Here is a 16,171-nt window from a genome sequence, read left to right on the forward strand (position 1 = left end):
TGGGTATTACATTATTACTGAAGCCTAAAAACTCGGCTTTTTTAACAATCCTCCTCCCATATAAATAACCCCTCTTAATGCAAACATCACCACACCAAAATTACTTGTATATTCTCACTTCTAGCAATTTTTCTATCAAGTAGATTTTGTTATTGTTTTTATAATGTAAAACTATTTTTTATTATATTATATTTATTTTATATTAATTATTTGAACAAATTTTATTGTACTAATTATTTTGTATTATTTTTTGCGGTTGTAAAATTGGAAGACGGGATCACCTCGAGACATTTTATCGATACGGTAACAATATGAAATTGTGTTATTTAAATTATTTTGATTTTTTAATTTTTTTGGATTAGTTTATATTTTAATTCATATACTATTTATTTAATTAGGCATATTTCAGCTATTGTTTTTGCATATATAAGACTTTCAATTTTTTAAACTCTCAAAATGACACGTATTTCAGCTATTGTTTATTATGATGGAGAAATTTGGGAAGATGAAATCGGCGTTGTCTTCGCATCAAATCATTTTGTCAGAATATCCTTCAAGAGAAACATCACTCTTGAGGAGCTGATAACTAAAATTTCAAGAAAGGTTCATGTTGGAAGTACTAGAAGACTGTCCTCAGTTCAATACATATTTCAACGCCAGTATTTCTGTTAACTTATACAGTGTTCAAACTCTCCAACGATGACGATGTTGTTATGATGGTTGATTCTCAGAATCAATATTCAGACGTCGATATACATATGTATACGTCATTTGTTGATGTTTCTTATGAGACAATATAGAAAAATAGAAAAATATAAAAAAAAATTTATGAGACAATTTAGTTATAGCGTGAGTTCTCTATAATTGAGTACGATACAAATATTTTATCAATGAATTTGTGTGGTTAAGATTTGATCTCAATAATAATAAAAATAATATAATGATAAAACTTAAAATAATAAATAGTAAAACAATTATGACTAAATTACCAAACAAAAAAGAATAATGGTCAAAATAGTAATTTAGCATGCAAATTAGGGATTAATTTAGAATTTCTACAAACTAAAGCGATCTGAAGCTGTAATTAACCAAAAATGTTGAAAATGTGAGAGTCCAATAATTAACTAATCAAATTATAAATCCAATGTTGGAATTTAATTAATAAATTTTATGAGATATGATTGATTATTAATCCAATTAAGCAAGTAAATGCTAAGTTTAATCTAAACTAATTAATCAGGGATTAAAACACTTTGAAAACAAAAATTATAAAGCTTGATTTCTAACATATTTAATGGATTGAGGACCTAAATGTTTCTAAAGGCTAAGGGACCACTCGCGGGATTCACTCAAAAAGGAAATAAGGGTGCAGATTCTAGGGTTCTAATGGACCAGATCTGTTGAGCAACCGTGTTTAGTATATAACCTAAAAAACCTAAATTTCATTAGAAACCCTTCTATTCTTTTTTAATCCGTCACTCTCTGTCACATCCCTAATCCAGGATTGGAAACTTCAAAGTCTTTTTATAATTGTTTAAGTGATATTCGAATTATGGTGGACTAAATTGGAAGGATTTAGTTATTAAGGGGCTAATTTGCAAAAGAATTGTGTCTTGAAAAATTAATTTGGATAATTGTAAATATTTGGGAAGCAATGTATAAATTTTGGAAAATTTGATGACTTTCTAGGGAGTTAAAACATTTTGTTTATTATGGAGAGTAATCCTATTCGAAAAAAGAATTGTCTTGGAAAATTAATTTGGATAATTGTAAATATTTGGGAAAGAGTACTATAAATTTTGGAAAATTTGATGACTTGCTAGGGAGTTAAACCATTTTGTTTATTATGGAGAGTGATCATATTCCCTCTTCTACCGCTACAGTGATAAAAGGGTTTTCATCTTCTTAGTTTCGAACAATCTCCAGGAGTCAATTTTGCACAGCCATCGTCATTTAATTTTTTCCTCTCGCCGGTTGTTTCTGTTTCTAGGAGGCTAACCCCCTTCTCCGTGATAAACTTCAGTTTCCTACCCTGAAGAATTGAAGATTGCGGACACTAATAACCCTGCTCTGGACTATCAATAAGTTTATTCTGAACATGTTTTGAAGAAATAAAGGCTCTTCAAAATGCCAGAGGAGGTATCACTTACTTATAATACTCTTTGTTCTTTTTTACAATTAGATTTATCTCATGACCTCTGTGTCACACATGCATATATCTATTTTCCATATTCTTCAAGTAGTATGGCTTTGAAATGAATTAATTAATCACTAGGTTGAAAATCTTTGTTAATTAATAGCAAAAGGCTTTTCTGCTTCCCCTTTGTGACCTAAATGATGGGTAATGAGGGAAATGCATTATAGTAGTAATAAAATTTTATTTGCTTTGCTTGGTCTCTAAGTTCCATTCTTAAGTCACTTTATTTCCTGTCATGAAGTCCTCGTGTTTGATTTATCTTTATCACTTGAAAAGAGAAAAAAAAAGGTAAATATACAATTTTGACACTTCTGTGAGTTTTAGTTATCTCGTAAATCACCTTAAAGGTTTTCTGCCATTATTTAGTAGCGTACAAATAATCTATCGATATTTATGAATGAAGGGTACAAATTTTTTCATTCTTTCTTTGAAATGATATTTATGAATGAAGGGTATCTAATCAACTGCTCCTTCACCAGTTCAATAATCTATCGATAAATATTTTACATGTTCCATATGCCCAGACCCATGGTCAGAGTTCTTACTCTCTTGATGACTTTCCTAAGACTGCTATTATGTCTCTAAGTCAGGGGTCTTCTGTCAAAACCACGGATTTCCATCAAGTGCAACAAATCCTACTTCTTGATGAGCCAACCCACTGGCACATAAAAGTTTTCATGCCTGTTTATATTCTAGTTTTTACTTCCCTTTCATGTTGTGTTCTAATTGTATTCTCTATATTTTTATTAATTTTATGTTTTCATTCGGAACAAACATTGGTGATATCATGTTGTGGGAAGTAGGTAGTGGTGAAAGGATAGCTCATAAAACATTTTAAGGTCTGGGACCTTTCAACATATTCAATGCCTCTGCATGTATTACTTCGTTTCACCGTTAACAAGATTTTTTGAACATGAAGTTGTTACTAGGTTACTGCACTTTGCTAGACGCAATTGCTCGTGAAATTTCAAATTTTACAGGCTAAAATAGAGTTATGCCTCTTACTTTTAATTGTTTATTATATTAGGTTTATTTATTTATTTTTGATTTTGGAAAAAATATCTTTATATAATTAAAAAAAATTCAAGTTGTTTAAAGTGGAACAGTTAACGCATAAGTATTTTTTATTTGTTTATTTAGAAAGCATTTCTAGTATGTTAATAGTTTACTATTATTTCTTTATTTCAGAAAAATATGATTTCAAGAATTTACGATTAGTAACATATTGATTTCTCTTATAATCTTCATCTCTTTTTCTTCTCTCGCCGTCTATCACTTAAGGTTTGTTCTTTTCCCCTTCATTTCCATTAGATCCTTATCTATGCATTTCTTCTTGGTTTTTAATATTAGATCATGTTTTAATTTTCATATTGAATATGTTTACTAGTAGATTATGTAGTCACATAACTTTTAGGAAATTAAGGCTTATACTTGTATTGTATGGTCTTTGTTTATATATATTTTCTGGGTATTGATTACATTCAGCTAATGTGAATTCAGATCTTGAAATATTAAGTTATTTCATTGGATGAGCTTTGGGTTTTTGAATATGTTCTGATTCGATGTTACTTTGCTTCTTGGTAATCTATTTTGAAGATTTAGAACTCTATTTTTTGTTTCCTGGGTAGGTTTTGATCCTTCAATGTGATTTAAAGACAAGTCATGATGGTGAGTTAGAGAATACATTATGTGTTTCTTCTTGTGGTGGTTTTTGTTTAGTCTTTAGTTTAAGTTTTTCTGTTACTTTTTTTATTTGATATTTGTTGGATGTGTTACAGGTGAAGTTTACAGCTGAGGATCTTGGTTCTATTATGGACCGCAAGCACAACATCCATAATATGTCTGTTATTGCCCATGTCGATCATGGTATGCGTTTAAATTCATGTTTATTTTCACATAATCTGATGTCACAGATCAAACTTATTTGAGTAAATTTGTACTCTGATGATGTGGTTTATGTCAGAGTGTCATTGTGAGGTTTTTGAAAGATAGTGATAATAATATATGAGCATTTAGCTTGTATTAAAGTTATGCTAGATTAGTTATAAAATGGATTTTAGTTTAGTTTGTTACGATGAAAGTGTTTTCAGTCTTTGATGATTGAAAATTTTAATATAAGTTATTATGTTGTTGTGAACTGTTGATTTTGTTGGTTTCATATCTGATTAAGGGTTTGTGATATGCAGGAAATTTGACTCTTACTGATTCTCTTGCGGCTGTTGCTGGTATCATTGCACAAGAAGTTTTGTACTTTATTGTAATTTATAAATAGTTTTGTTTTTTTGATGTATTTATAAATAGTTTTGTATTTATTTTATTTATAAAAGTTTTGTATTTTATTTTAATTTATTAAAAGTTTTGTCCTTCATGGTAAATTCTAAAAAGTTTTGTACTGAAAAAATAAATATTTTATTTTATCAAATATTGTGTCTTTGTAAGTAATATTTACTGATGAAATTAAAGTAAGGAGAAATTTATTTTTTTTGTATATAATAAAATAAATATTTTATCTTTGTAAGTTAAATTTACTGAAGAAATAGAAGTAATGAGATTTTTTTTTTGCTATATATATTTTTGTCACAAAAACTCATTATATTTGATGTTAAAATATAAGTTAGTTGTGACAAAACATTCTTCTTGTAACGAAATGCTTAATGGATTGTGAAAAATATTTTGTCGTGATAAGTTAATTATAGTAACAAAATTTCATTGTTATGATAAATAGTATAAAATGGTAACAAAAAAATCATTACAATATACTTTACATGACGAGGTTGTTCTAACAAACTTGGTTACGAACAAAATCCGTCGTAATAAGTATATCGTGACAAATTTACTCTTTTTAGTTATAAATAATTTTGTTGCAATAATAGAAATTTCTTGTAGTGCGTGTCTAAAATTCAATGGTCAAGTTAAAACGTAACCATTTTTAATAATCATCATGTCATTAATTAACGAATATGGATGTTCAAAAATACCCGATTCGGTTGATTCATCATGTCGACCCGAACCTAAAAAACTGGGTAATTCTCTAAAAAAATTACCTGACTGGTTCGTGTAATTGATTCGTGATTTTTCGCGGGTAGTTGGGTCGGATCTGGGTCAAAAAAATTTATAACTGGGTACCCGACCTGACCCGGTAATTTTAATATATATATATATATATGGAGAGAGAATTTAAATTATATATTTTTTATTTTATGCTACTTAATTTATTTATCTTAAAATTAAATTTAAATCCCTAAAGTTTTCTTAGGTTTATATAATGTACTTTTAAGCTTTGAATTTTTCAAAAAGGCTTTTATTAATTTATCAATATGGGATTCGAAAGAAAAAAATCACGACCGATTTTAATATTTTATGTGTTTTCTTTTGAAAATAAACTTTTATATATATCCTTAAAACTAATTTCAAATCACTAACTTTTGTGTATGAATTGAATATTATGAATTTTTAAATTTTTATGGGTACCCGACTACCAAGTACCCATGCTTAACGGACCAGGTCACGGGCCGACAAATATACTACCCAAAGAACCGGGTACCTGGTACTTCAAGTATCCGAAAATACTAGTACCCGATTTTGAACAGCCCTATGAACGAGAGTAAACGATCTAGTGATGAAAATAAAACAGATTAAACTAAGGTGATAAGAACATAATTTTTCAAAATTGATGACCAAAATAAAACAGAATAAAATAAAAGTAGTGACCAGTGTAATTTACCCAAATTTATTTTGAATAGCGAATGCAATAAATCAAGGCATATGGAATATGATGGTATCTTGAGTAGTAGGCATAATGTTGTCGTCTCGTGTACCGAATAAGAAATGTAAAACGCTTTCATTTTCAAATCGGCCGCATCCTTCTTTTTCAAATCAGTTTTGCTTTTTCAATGACCATTTTACATAGTAAAGCTATCTTTGAATCGATTTGCATGGAGATGGAATCGAAGAGACTTTCGAATTAATTAGTCAAACTTATGGTGCTAATTATTCAATCACTTTTTGGATAAATGCATGTTTACATATGTAATTCAACATTTATGAACTCAACTGCCCAATCTAATTTACTCCGACTCCTTTGACGTGGCATTTTTTGCATGCCCCTTTTGCTGTACGAGGCATATTCAAGGGGTGGCCCAAGAATTCTATTTTCAAAATATTACAATAAAAAATAAATTTATTTTAAAGTAAAGTATTACTTGTAAAAAAATCGATAAAGCCTATGTGTTTACTAATTAGACAAACCCCTGGAGTTATGAGTTGATGATAATCCCATAAACTTACTTATATCAAGTCTAGAAGGATCCTCCCTATGAATATAGACCCACGTAATATTCTATGTAAAACAACACTACTTTAACCTATACAAAAATCATATTTGACTCATTCTTGGCAATAATGTAATTTAGAAATAGAGGTACAACCGTACAAAATCATTGAAAATCGAGGACATGAATTGTTATATATTGACATGATTAGAAATAATTGAACAGAAAATATATAATAAGTTAAAAGAAATCGCAAATTTTGAAACTTTTGGCGAATCACATCATTAGCAACAACAAACTTTTACCGACTCCTCCCAAAAGGCAGCAATAGCTTTATTTACTTTTGGCGCTATTAAATTAAAAAACCAAAGAAAAAATCATTTATTGAAACAGTAACTCCAAACAACATTAACTGAAAAAATAGCCTCAAAATGCACATTCAGACTACATCTCGTCCTACAAAACACGTGTCAAGGTATCGTGTGTAATAAATACGAGATTCTTTCAACGTGAAAACACTTTTAAGATAATGTAATTTAATTCAAAGAAAAGACTTTGCATTCTGCTTAACACGAGTTCCCCAAAATATTGAAACGCCTCGGTAATTTATCATGTGTGGTATTTAACCGTCCTTGTCAGTAGCGGATCTAGAAATATTTTTTAGGGTGGGACATATCTATTAATAATAATAATAATAAATTGTATGGGGCAGACATAAATAAAATTTTAGGCAGTAAAATAAACAACTAATATAAAGAAATATGAATTACAGGTGGGTACAATAAAATTTTAGGGTTGGCACCTTCAATAAAATTAACAACTAGTATAAAGAAACCCGTTCCCACCCTGGGATGTACATGCATTCGTCAGTAGTCCTCGCGTTCTATAGAAAGCGAGTTATGAACCAGCACAAATCGCAAGTGTTTATAGGCACGTTCGAGGGGTATTTTTGGGAAGTCTAAAAGTTTTCATAATTTATAAGATTAGAGGCGTAGTATAGGAATTTATCTTTTCAGTTGAGGCCAATAACAACACACACGAGATATTATAAGCAAGTTAAAAATCTCATTGAAAATGGTTACAAAGTTTGTTTTGTGTATGAAGAAAAAGCTAAAATGGTTTTATAGGCATATTAAAAGGACATTTTCAGGTAGTATCTAAAAATTTTCGCAATTTATAAGATTAAAGTCATAGTATTGTAACTTATCTTTCAAATGAGGGTAACATCGGCATAAATGAGACATTGCAAGTTGGGTAAAAATCACATTCAAAATGGTTCCAAAGTTTGGTTTTGTGCGTGAAAAATAAGCTAAAATGGTTTGATAGGCATGTTTAGGAAGTATTTTTGGGAAGTTAATATGAAAATTTTTGTAATTTATAAGATTAGATGTGTAGTATTGGTACTTATGTTTCAATTAAGGCTTGTATTGACACATACAAGACATTTTAAGCGGTGTAAAAATCAAGTTCAAAATGGCTTAAAACCAAAAGAAATTAAAAACTAATGAATATATTTTGTTAAATACAAAAGTAAAACATAATTTTGGCTCTCCAATTCTCTCTATGTTCGACTAAATCTTCATCACAATAAATCCTAGTCACATAATTAAAATAACATAAAATAACATAAAAATAAATATAATACCATAAATTAAAATAACATAAATTTCAATATTAGAGGGTGTATTTTTAGAAATGATAAGTTTCTCGAGTAAGACCGGTGGTTTTGATGAAGAGTGAATTGGGCATAAAATAGAATTTGAAAATCATGCCCACGACTGCAATAGCATTAGGCACCCTCAAATGACTTGTTTATTTGGATTAACAGTCGGTTTAATGGAAGAAGATGACTCCAACAGAAGAGGATGCCTTTTTAGAAATATTTCGAAAAGTTTCCCGAATTCTATCTACGAAGGAAGCCTTAAGTTCTTAAGTGAAGGTGTGTCATTTGTCAAATCAACGTCACGAGCAATAAGTAGATGATGCCACCAGAAGAGAATGCATTTTTAGAAACGATAAGTTTCTCAAGAAGATTAGGTTACTCGTGTTGAAGAATGTTCATGACAAGACAACCGATTCTATGAATTATTTAATAGATTTTACAAATATATCATACGAAAGACAATTTGAAGAGGATACAACCGTAAGAGGATGCCTTTTAAATATTGTGGGTTTGATGAGAAAAGCGGTTTTGATGAAACAAGAATTTTCTTGAGAAGGCTATGTTTGACGGAAGAAACTCAAAGGGTGATTTCCTTATAAAAGGCATTCTCTTTGGGTGGCATTACTTATACCACCAATATTGATATAAGGATCTCTATGTTTCGTGCCAAGTCGTGCCACCAGAAGAGAAACCACTTGTAAGTAGATACCCCGCGTTAAAATTTAAAATACTAGCAGAAGAGGAAAGTTTAAATAGGCAACGCCCTCGCGCTATGCACAACATGTTTTTCATTGAGATTCCTGACCTAGAAGGAACTTCGCGTTATGCAAAACGTGAGGTCCTGTGATGTCCGCATAGATTCCTGACATGATAATACTATTTAATTTGACATGTCAAGGGTCTCAAATTATGGAAGGCGCGAGATTTTTAAAAAAAATCTATAAAATCAAATGATAATCATGTTGGATGGATACCTTCGTAAAACAAATATTAATGACTAGATTTTATGTAATTATGTTCCATTTTAGAACTTATTTTTACACTTTATTCAATGCCAAGATTAAAGAGTTTTTTCAATTAATGTTGTTTGGCTTTTTTTTTAACAAAATAATAAAAAATGATTTTTTTATTTAATAATGCCTTTGCTTTTATTGTATGATTCCGGTCTCCATTGCAATGTTTAGGTGGAGAAACTCCTGATTTATTGGATTGGACAGAGAGAGAAGCAGAAGCACTGAAAAGGGGGATTGAAATAGTGTAGTTTAATTAGAGTTGCATTTATTCGTCAACTGTTCTTCAGCTCATAGTCATACGGGCACAATAATTGCAGCACCGACAGTTATTTTGGGTCAAAAGTCGTGGCAATTACACATCTACACGTTGTTTCCCGACTTTCACTATACTGTTTCTGTTGTGAAGGATCCTCGAAATTTTCGAACAAAAAACCAAACTTTCCTTTTCATTGCAATGTTTTGGCCTTCCCAAATGCCGTCTACTTGGTTGGTTTCAGGTTTGGTTTAGTTTCATCTACCTCTATCATCCATTAATTGCTACATGTCGCCTTAATTAATCACCAAGGTGTGTAGTCTTGTACTCAAGTTGAAATTAGGCTTCTTTAAAACAATTTCATCCCACAAACTAATTTAGGCTGTTTTTTTTATTAAATTAAGATGATTATAAAATAGTATATGTTCTAAATACTATTAATTATTTGATTATAAACGCTCAATCACCCTACTGCAGTGGCTGATACTCGAACTCATAATCTCTAGAAAGAACAATAATTCTTTTAACTATTTATGTAAGTTGATTTGTACAATTTAAGTTGTGTTAAAATTTACAAAAAAAAAAATCATTATCAAAGATGATAATTGTTTTTTGGAATCCAAATTTTTATTTATCATATTTTTATCCAAAAAAATATATATTATGAACAATTATATTTTTTTGTTAAGATTTCGAGAATTATATTCATATTTATCAATTCATATTGTTTTAAATAAAATTGTCCTTAAAACAATGAATCTTCTTTATATTGATCTATTTATTGCATGTTTTTTTAACTATATAGCTAACTATTTAAGATGCAAATTTATTATTTTATATTAGTTTAATATTTAAATAATGCTACACACATTTAAATAGTTCTTTAATATTTAAAATTTTTTTATTTAGTATTGTATTTTTGATATTTTAAATATTATTTTTCAAAAGTATTATCTAAATATTTAGTTCATAATGAAAATTTAGCTGAGAATATTTGGTTGAGATAGTGTAAATTTGATTGAGTTTAAGAGTTTAACATGTAAACTTATGACAATAAAATCACCATACGTTACTTAAATCAGTAATATTCGTATATTTTTAAATTTAGTTTGATTTTATATAACATAACGAGAGCATATTGTAGTGTATCCATTCAAAGTGAAGTTGGTGATATTGAACCATATCGAGATTTTATTTTGATTGGATTTTATTTTACATAGTAAAATTGAGCCACTCTTCCAATCTTCTACTCAGTGTGAACATGGTGTTGCAGTTTCATCACTTGATGAACTTGAGCAAAGCTAGTCGTATGCTTTTCACAAGATCCTTCGCTGTCATCGAAAATTCAGCTTCCATCTGCAATAATAACCATGAAATTAAGACTCAAATGGTTTAGGATTGTTAACTAAATTACAGCTGTAACCTAGTATAATGGTCACATCGTAATGTTTTTCAAAATCATCGCGACATAAAAATATAATTACTTTTTGGAAATAAAATTACCTGAGCAGTAATAGTTATGTCACGAGTGTCTTGTCCAAAGGGCAAGACACTGGTATTGAGCACAAAGAGATGAAGCTTTTCGACCTCGCCTATGATGTTTGGTATGCACCCTTTGTTGTTCTTACATTGGATCCTAATCAACACGTCCTTGTCCGAAACTCTCGCTTCAATCTCAGGGAAGACGTCGTTAGATCGGCCATCGGAATTCTCATTGGACGAAGATATCGTCTCATCATCTGCATAAATCTGGGTTTTCCTTACAGAGATCACTGATTCCATTGTTTTGTTAGCAACTTGTTTCTCAAGCACATTAACTCGATCTTGAAGTTGTTTCAAGTGCTTGATAGCGTCTCCAAGAACCGAGGCCTTGTCTGTCTGCATATAAAACATAATCGAAACATGTTTCTCAATTTCGAAAACGGAAATCTTTGATTATAAAGTGGTATATAATATACCTTTTTGAGGCCAGGAATAAGTGCCGCAAGAGAAATGAAACTCTGGCTAAGCTTTTCACGGCGTTTTCGTTCAGCAATTACATGATCTTGAGCATGTATTGGACTCCTTGACCTCGAAACCTGCCCAGATTTACTTGAACAATACTGCTCCCTCCTGTATCCCATGTTTCCATCCCAATAATTACCCGCCTCAGTTTTGGGTTCCACATCATAGAATTGCCGAGATATAGCCGCCGGCGACGAATTCGAGTTGCCGAAGGAGATTATATGGGAAGAAGACGACGACGATGCTGCCTTTGTTGGTGGCGGTGGTGGGATTTGATTTTCTGTAATGCAAGAGCTCCAACTGTTGGTCTTGAGTTGTTTCATTGGCCTTTTAAAGTCGTCGTCGTCCATCTCATTAGAAGCTCCAACGAATAAACTATCATTGATACATGGATTGCATGCATAGTTTTCAGGAGAGAAAGGGTTGAAATTTATATCATGAGATGAATAGTCAAAAGGGTTCATCGTTTGGTATTGGTGTGGGAATAGCGTGGGATCCTCCATTTCCTGCAAATCAATTTTCATGTAAGAAAAACAATTTCTTCCAGCTGATATTGTGGGAACAATCTTCAAAACGTACCAGTTCAGATAACCATTTACCAGAACCAACTTCCATTAAAGAGGTCAACCTGGATTAAAGATTAAACATCATGAGAAAATCCAAACAAAATATTCATCTTTGGTTGAGAGAGGAAAGAAAGAACAGCTTACAAAGAAGAGAGAAACCCAGAAATGAAATCCCAGAGGGTAAAACAACAATCTATCAATCTATACCTGGGGAGACTCTCTCCTTGTAAAGTTCTTTTAGTTGGGAGTTGAAAATGAAAGCTTTAACTTTGGCGGTGTTCAGATTGATTCGCTTCCAAATCGCCGGGAGGAATCAATCAATCTACACCTATATTTAATAAAACAGGTGTGAACTCAGATACCTCCGTCTTTTCTTTCACTCTTCATTTGAACGCTCTGTTTCTTTGACTTCCTCTCATTAATGGATTTAATATTAAAAGTATCAGATAATTAAACGTACCTAAACATTTATTATTTGATCGCGTCATCTTTGTTCCATGTATTACGTGGGGTTTCATTATACTAGTTGTACCAATAAATATTTTGAATATTACATGAGATAATAATTCAATTAATATTTTTAAAAATTATGAAATTTAATTTATTTAAGGCTTTGATTGTATCAATGTTGTTTTGCTTTTCTAATTTCAAATTCTAGGGATTTTTTAACTATACATTTTTTTATAAATTCATAATAAATATAAGGTAATCTATGTTTAAAGAATTTTAGCTCATTGACGATGAACACTCTTAAGTTATACTACTGGAAATATGAATAACAGAGGAGTATAGACTGGATATTGTTATTGTGAAAATCAGTGAATTGAGTACAAGACTGGTGCTCCTTATATACAACAATTCTCAGCTGTATCAGCTGCTAATACAATTACCTTAACTGCACAACTAACCAAAACTGACAAAACTAATTTGCTAATAACCAAGGTTGTTATACCAGCTTCACCTACAGGAAACATCTTGAATGCACTGCTAATGTACATACTGCAGCAGTTGATATGCACGCTAACATTCCCTCTACTTCTTCTTCTTCTCCTCTTCTGATCGTGAACTCACTTGTACTCCAATATTGTCACGAAACATTTCAAACGCTGCTTTAGACAACGGTTTAGTGAAACCATCAGCCAGTTGATGAGCTGTAGGTACGTAATTCACGCTTAGTGGTTGAGCAGCCACCTTCTCGCGGATGAAATGCACATCAAGGTCAACATGTTTCGATTGAGCATGATAAACTGGGTTGGCACTCATTGCCACAGCTCCAGTATTGTCACACCATATCACTGATCGTCCATGTTGCTGCAACCCAAGCTCAGCGAGTAAGGTACTCACCCATGTAACCTCAGCAGTGGCATCCGCAAGGCTTTTGTACTCAGCCTCCATCGTCGAGCGTGAGACAGATTTCTGTTTCTTCGAACTCCAAGCAACTAGATGATTGCCAAGGAATACCCCATAGCCTGAGATGGACCTTCGATCTGTTATGTTGGCACCCCAATCAGCATCAGCAAATGCTGAGACTATAAACCTTGATTTCGATGGCAGGTACACCAAGCCATATTCCACAGTACCTGCCAGATACCTCAATATTCATTTTACCGCCACTAGATGACTTTCTCGAGGAGCATGCATGAATTGAGCAACCTTGCCTACACTGAAGGCAAGTTCAGGCCTGGTATGACACACATACAGTAGAGACCCAACAATAGATCTATACATAGTCGCGCCCTTTATTAAATCACCATCCTCGGCTAACTTGGAACCCAAAATCATAGGAGTTGCACATGTGGAAGCATTCTCCATGCCATCTTTTTTAAGAAGATCCAAGATAAATTTCTTTTGACTTAGCATCAGGGAGCCATTGTTACGTTTTACTTCAATACCCAGGAAATAGCTAAGAGGTCCCAAATCCTTAAGGGAGAACGTGTCCTGAAGCATACGAACAATATTAGCAATGCTGGTAGTAGAGGAGCTTGTGATGACTATGTCATCTACATAGACCAGAAGGTAAACTCGTTCAGCGCCTGTGTTTGTAAAAAATAGTGAAGTATCAGCTCGGGACACTTGGAACCCAATTCGTAGTAACACGTCCTTAAGCTTTGCATGCCAATTACGAGGTGCTTGCTTCAAACCATATAAGGCTTTTTGCAGTTGGCAAACCAGGGGTTCACCATCAGCTGCTGTCTGTTCAAAGCCTGGAGTTTGTTTCATAAACACTGCCTCTTTTAAGTCTCCATTGAGAAAGGCATTATTGATGTCAACATGCCTCAGGTCCCAGTTGTTAGCCACTACAACAGATAGGATCACATCGAGAGTTGTAAATTTCACAACAGGGCTAAATGTATCAAGGTAGTCCTGCCCAGACACTTGAGAAAATCCTTTTGCAACGAGCCGAGCCTTGTATCTATGAACCGAGCCATCAGGATTGCGTTTCACTTTGAACAACCATTTACAGCCTACTGCAACTCGTCCAGGGGGGAGCTTGACAAGCGTCCAGGTCCCATTTCTTTGAAGTGCATCGAATTCTTCTTGAACCGCAGCAGTCCATGCTGGAGATTGAAGCGCCTCAGTAACATTTGAGGGGACTTCCTCATCAAAGTGGCATGAGAGAGCTTTCGGTTTAAAAATTCCACACTTGCTTCTCGTGAGCATGGGGTGATTGTTCACCCGTGATGTGCCAGTAGGCAAGATTTCAACACTAGATGGGACAACATCACTGTTCGACTCAGCTGGGCTGTTGTGATTGTTCACCCGTGTTGTATCAATAGGCGAAATTTCAACGCTAGGTGGGACACCATGAGGATTAGGTGAGATTTGCCCAGCCTCTCTATTTCCAGGTGCATTTTCAAGGCTAGGTTCAAGAGTTGTTCCAGGTGGCATAGCCACACTTGATGATTCACCTTCATCTCCTTCGATATTCACATGTTCGATATCATGAGATCCAGTGGGAACTGACTCAACGCTGCCTTGAGTTGCTGGTTGTGCTAAGAGTTGAGCAGGTTGGTGATGCATGCTAGTCACGATTTGTAAAGTTTGCGGCTGTCGATTTCTGAGCTCCTGAGCGTTGCATGAGGACGGCCTGCCTGCAAAAGGAAAAGTAGTTTCATTGAAGAAAACATGCCTGGAAATATAGACCCTTCCATCAGCAGCGAGGCATTGAAACCCTCTATGCTGGGGGCTGACACCAATATATGTGCATGATTGTGATCAATATGCAAGCTTGTGAACTTGAAACGGGCGTAGATGAGGGTAGCATTGACAACCAAACACCTTCAGATCATTATAGTTTGGTTTCTTCCCGAGCAGCTTCTCACTGGGAGAGATTCCCTGCAAAACCTTAGTAGGTAATTTATTAATTAGTTGAACAACAGAGATAATAGCATATGACCAATATTTCATGGGTAATGAGGCTTGTGCGAGCAACACTAGTGCCATTTCAACCAGGTGTCTGTGCTTCCTTTCAACAATGACATTCTGCTCGGAGGTATGAGGACATGACAACCTATGTACAATTCCAGCTTTGGCTAGCAGTGGTGAGAGGCTGCGAAACTCGCCTCCCCAGTCGCTTTGTACTGCTTTGATGGAGGCATTAAATTGGGTTGCTACCATTTTTTGAAACAGCAAGAAGGCTTCAACAGCTTGAGACTTATATCTTAATAGGTAAACCCAAGTGTGTCGCGTGCATGCATCGACAAAGGAAGCATAAAATCTAAAACCGTTTGATGACACATGGGGAGGTCCCTATAAATCAGTAAAGACAAGCTGAAATGGAGTATTATAAGCTGTATTCGATTGCTCAAATGGTAATTTGTGACTTTTGCCCATATGACAAGCACTACAAGTCTTGTTTACATCAGAGGTAATTGTTACATCAAGCATTTTTGTAATCTGTTTTAGTGTGTTACTAGAGGGGTGGCCAAGTCATCGATGCCACAACTCTTCAACCTCAGTGGATGTAGCAAAAGCCGCAATACACGCAGCAGTTTCTGTAGATTTATTGGTAACAAATGAGTACAGTCTTTCAGACTCTTCACCAGTCAACAACACCTGCTTAGTAGTCTCATCTCACACACAACAGCTCCTGGCATGAAACTCAACGAAAACGTTGTTGTCCCTAGCAAGCTTCGAGACCGAAAGCAAGTTTTTTGTTATATGCGGGATATGTAACAGATCATGCAACATTAATGCTTTGGAT

General features: G+C 33.3%; 1 protein-coding gene across 1 annotated transcript; it reads right to left on the reverse strand.

Moving 5' to 3' along the window:
- Window positions 1-10,631: 10,631 nt before the first annotated feature.
- On the reverse strand, window positions 10,632-12,070 carry LOC120138066 (transcription factor bHLH18-like). The gene is made up of 4 exons (XM_039153671.1): window positions 11,981-12,070; window positions 11,356-11,907; window positions 10,901-11,275; window positions 10,632-10,753 (listed from the first exon to the last, which is right to left on the reverse strand). Exons 1-4 carry the CDS (start codon window positions 12,014-12,016, stop codon window positions 10,676-10,678), a joined length of 1,041 nt encoding a protein of 346 aa, XP_039009602.1. The 5' UTR covers window positions 12,017-12,070; the 3' UTR covers window positions 10,632-10,675.
- Window positions 12,071-16,171: the final 4,101 nt, after the last annotated feature.

Source organism: Hibiscus syriacus, unplaced genomic scaffold (assembly GCF_006381635.1).
Source record: "Hibiscus syriacus cultivar Baekdansim isolate YM2019G1 unplaced genomic scaffold, ASM638163v2 tig00110678_pilon, whole genome shotgun sequence".
Taxonomy (NCBI): Eukaryota; Viridiplantae; Streptophyta; class Magnoliopsida; order Malvales; family Malvaceae; genus Hibiscus; species Hibiscus syriacus.

Coding starts and splice junctions, on each gene's coding strand:
- LOC120138066 (XM_039153671.1), bottom strand. CDS start 12,016: ATGGAAGTTGGTTCTGGTAAATGGTTATCTGAACTG. Junction 11,276..11,355: donor TTATTCCTGGCCTCAAAAAG/GTATATTATATA, acceptor TTTTATATGCAG/ACAGACAAGGCCTCGGTTCT. Junction 10,754..10,900: donor ACATAACTATTACTGCTCAG/GTAATTTTATTT, acceptor TTATTATTGCAG/ATGGAAGCTGAATTTTCGAT.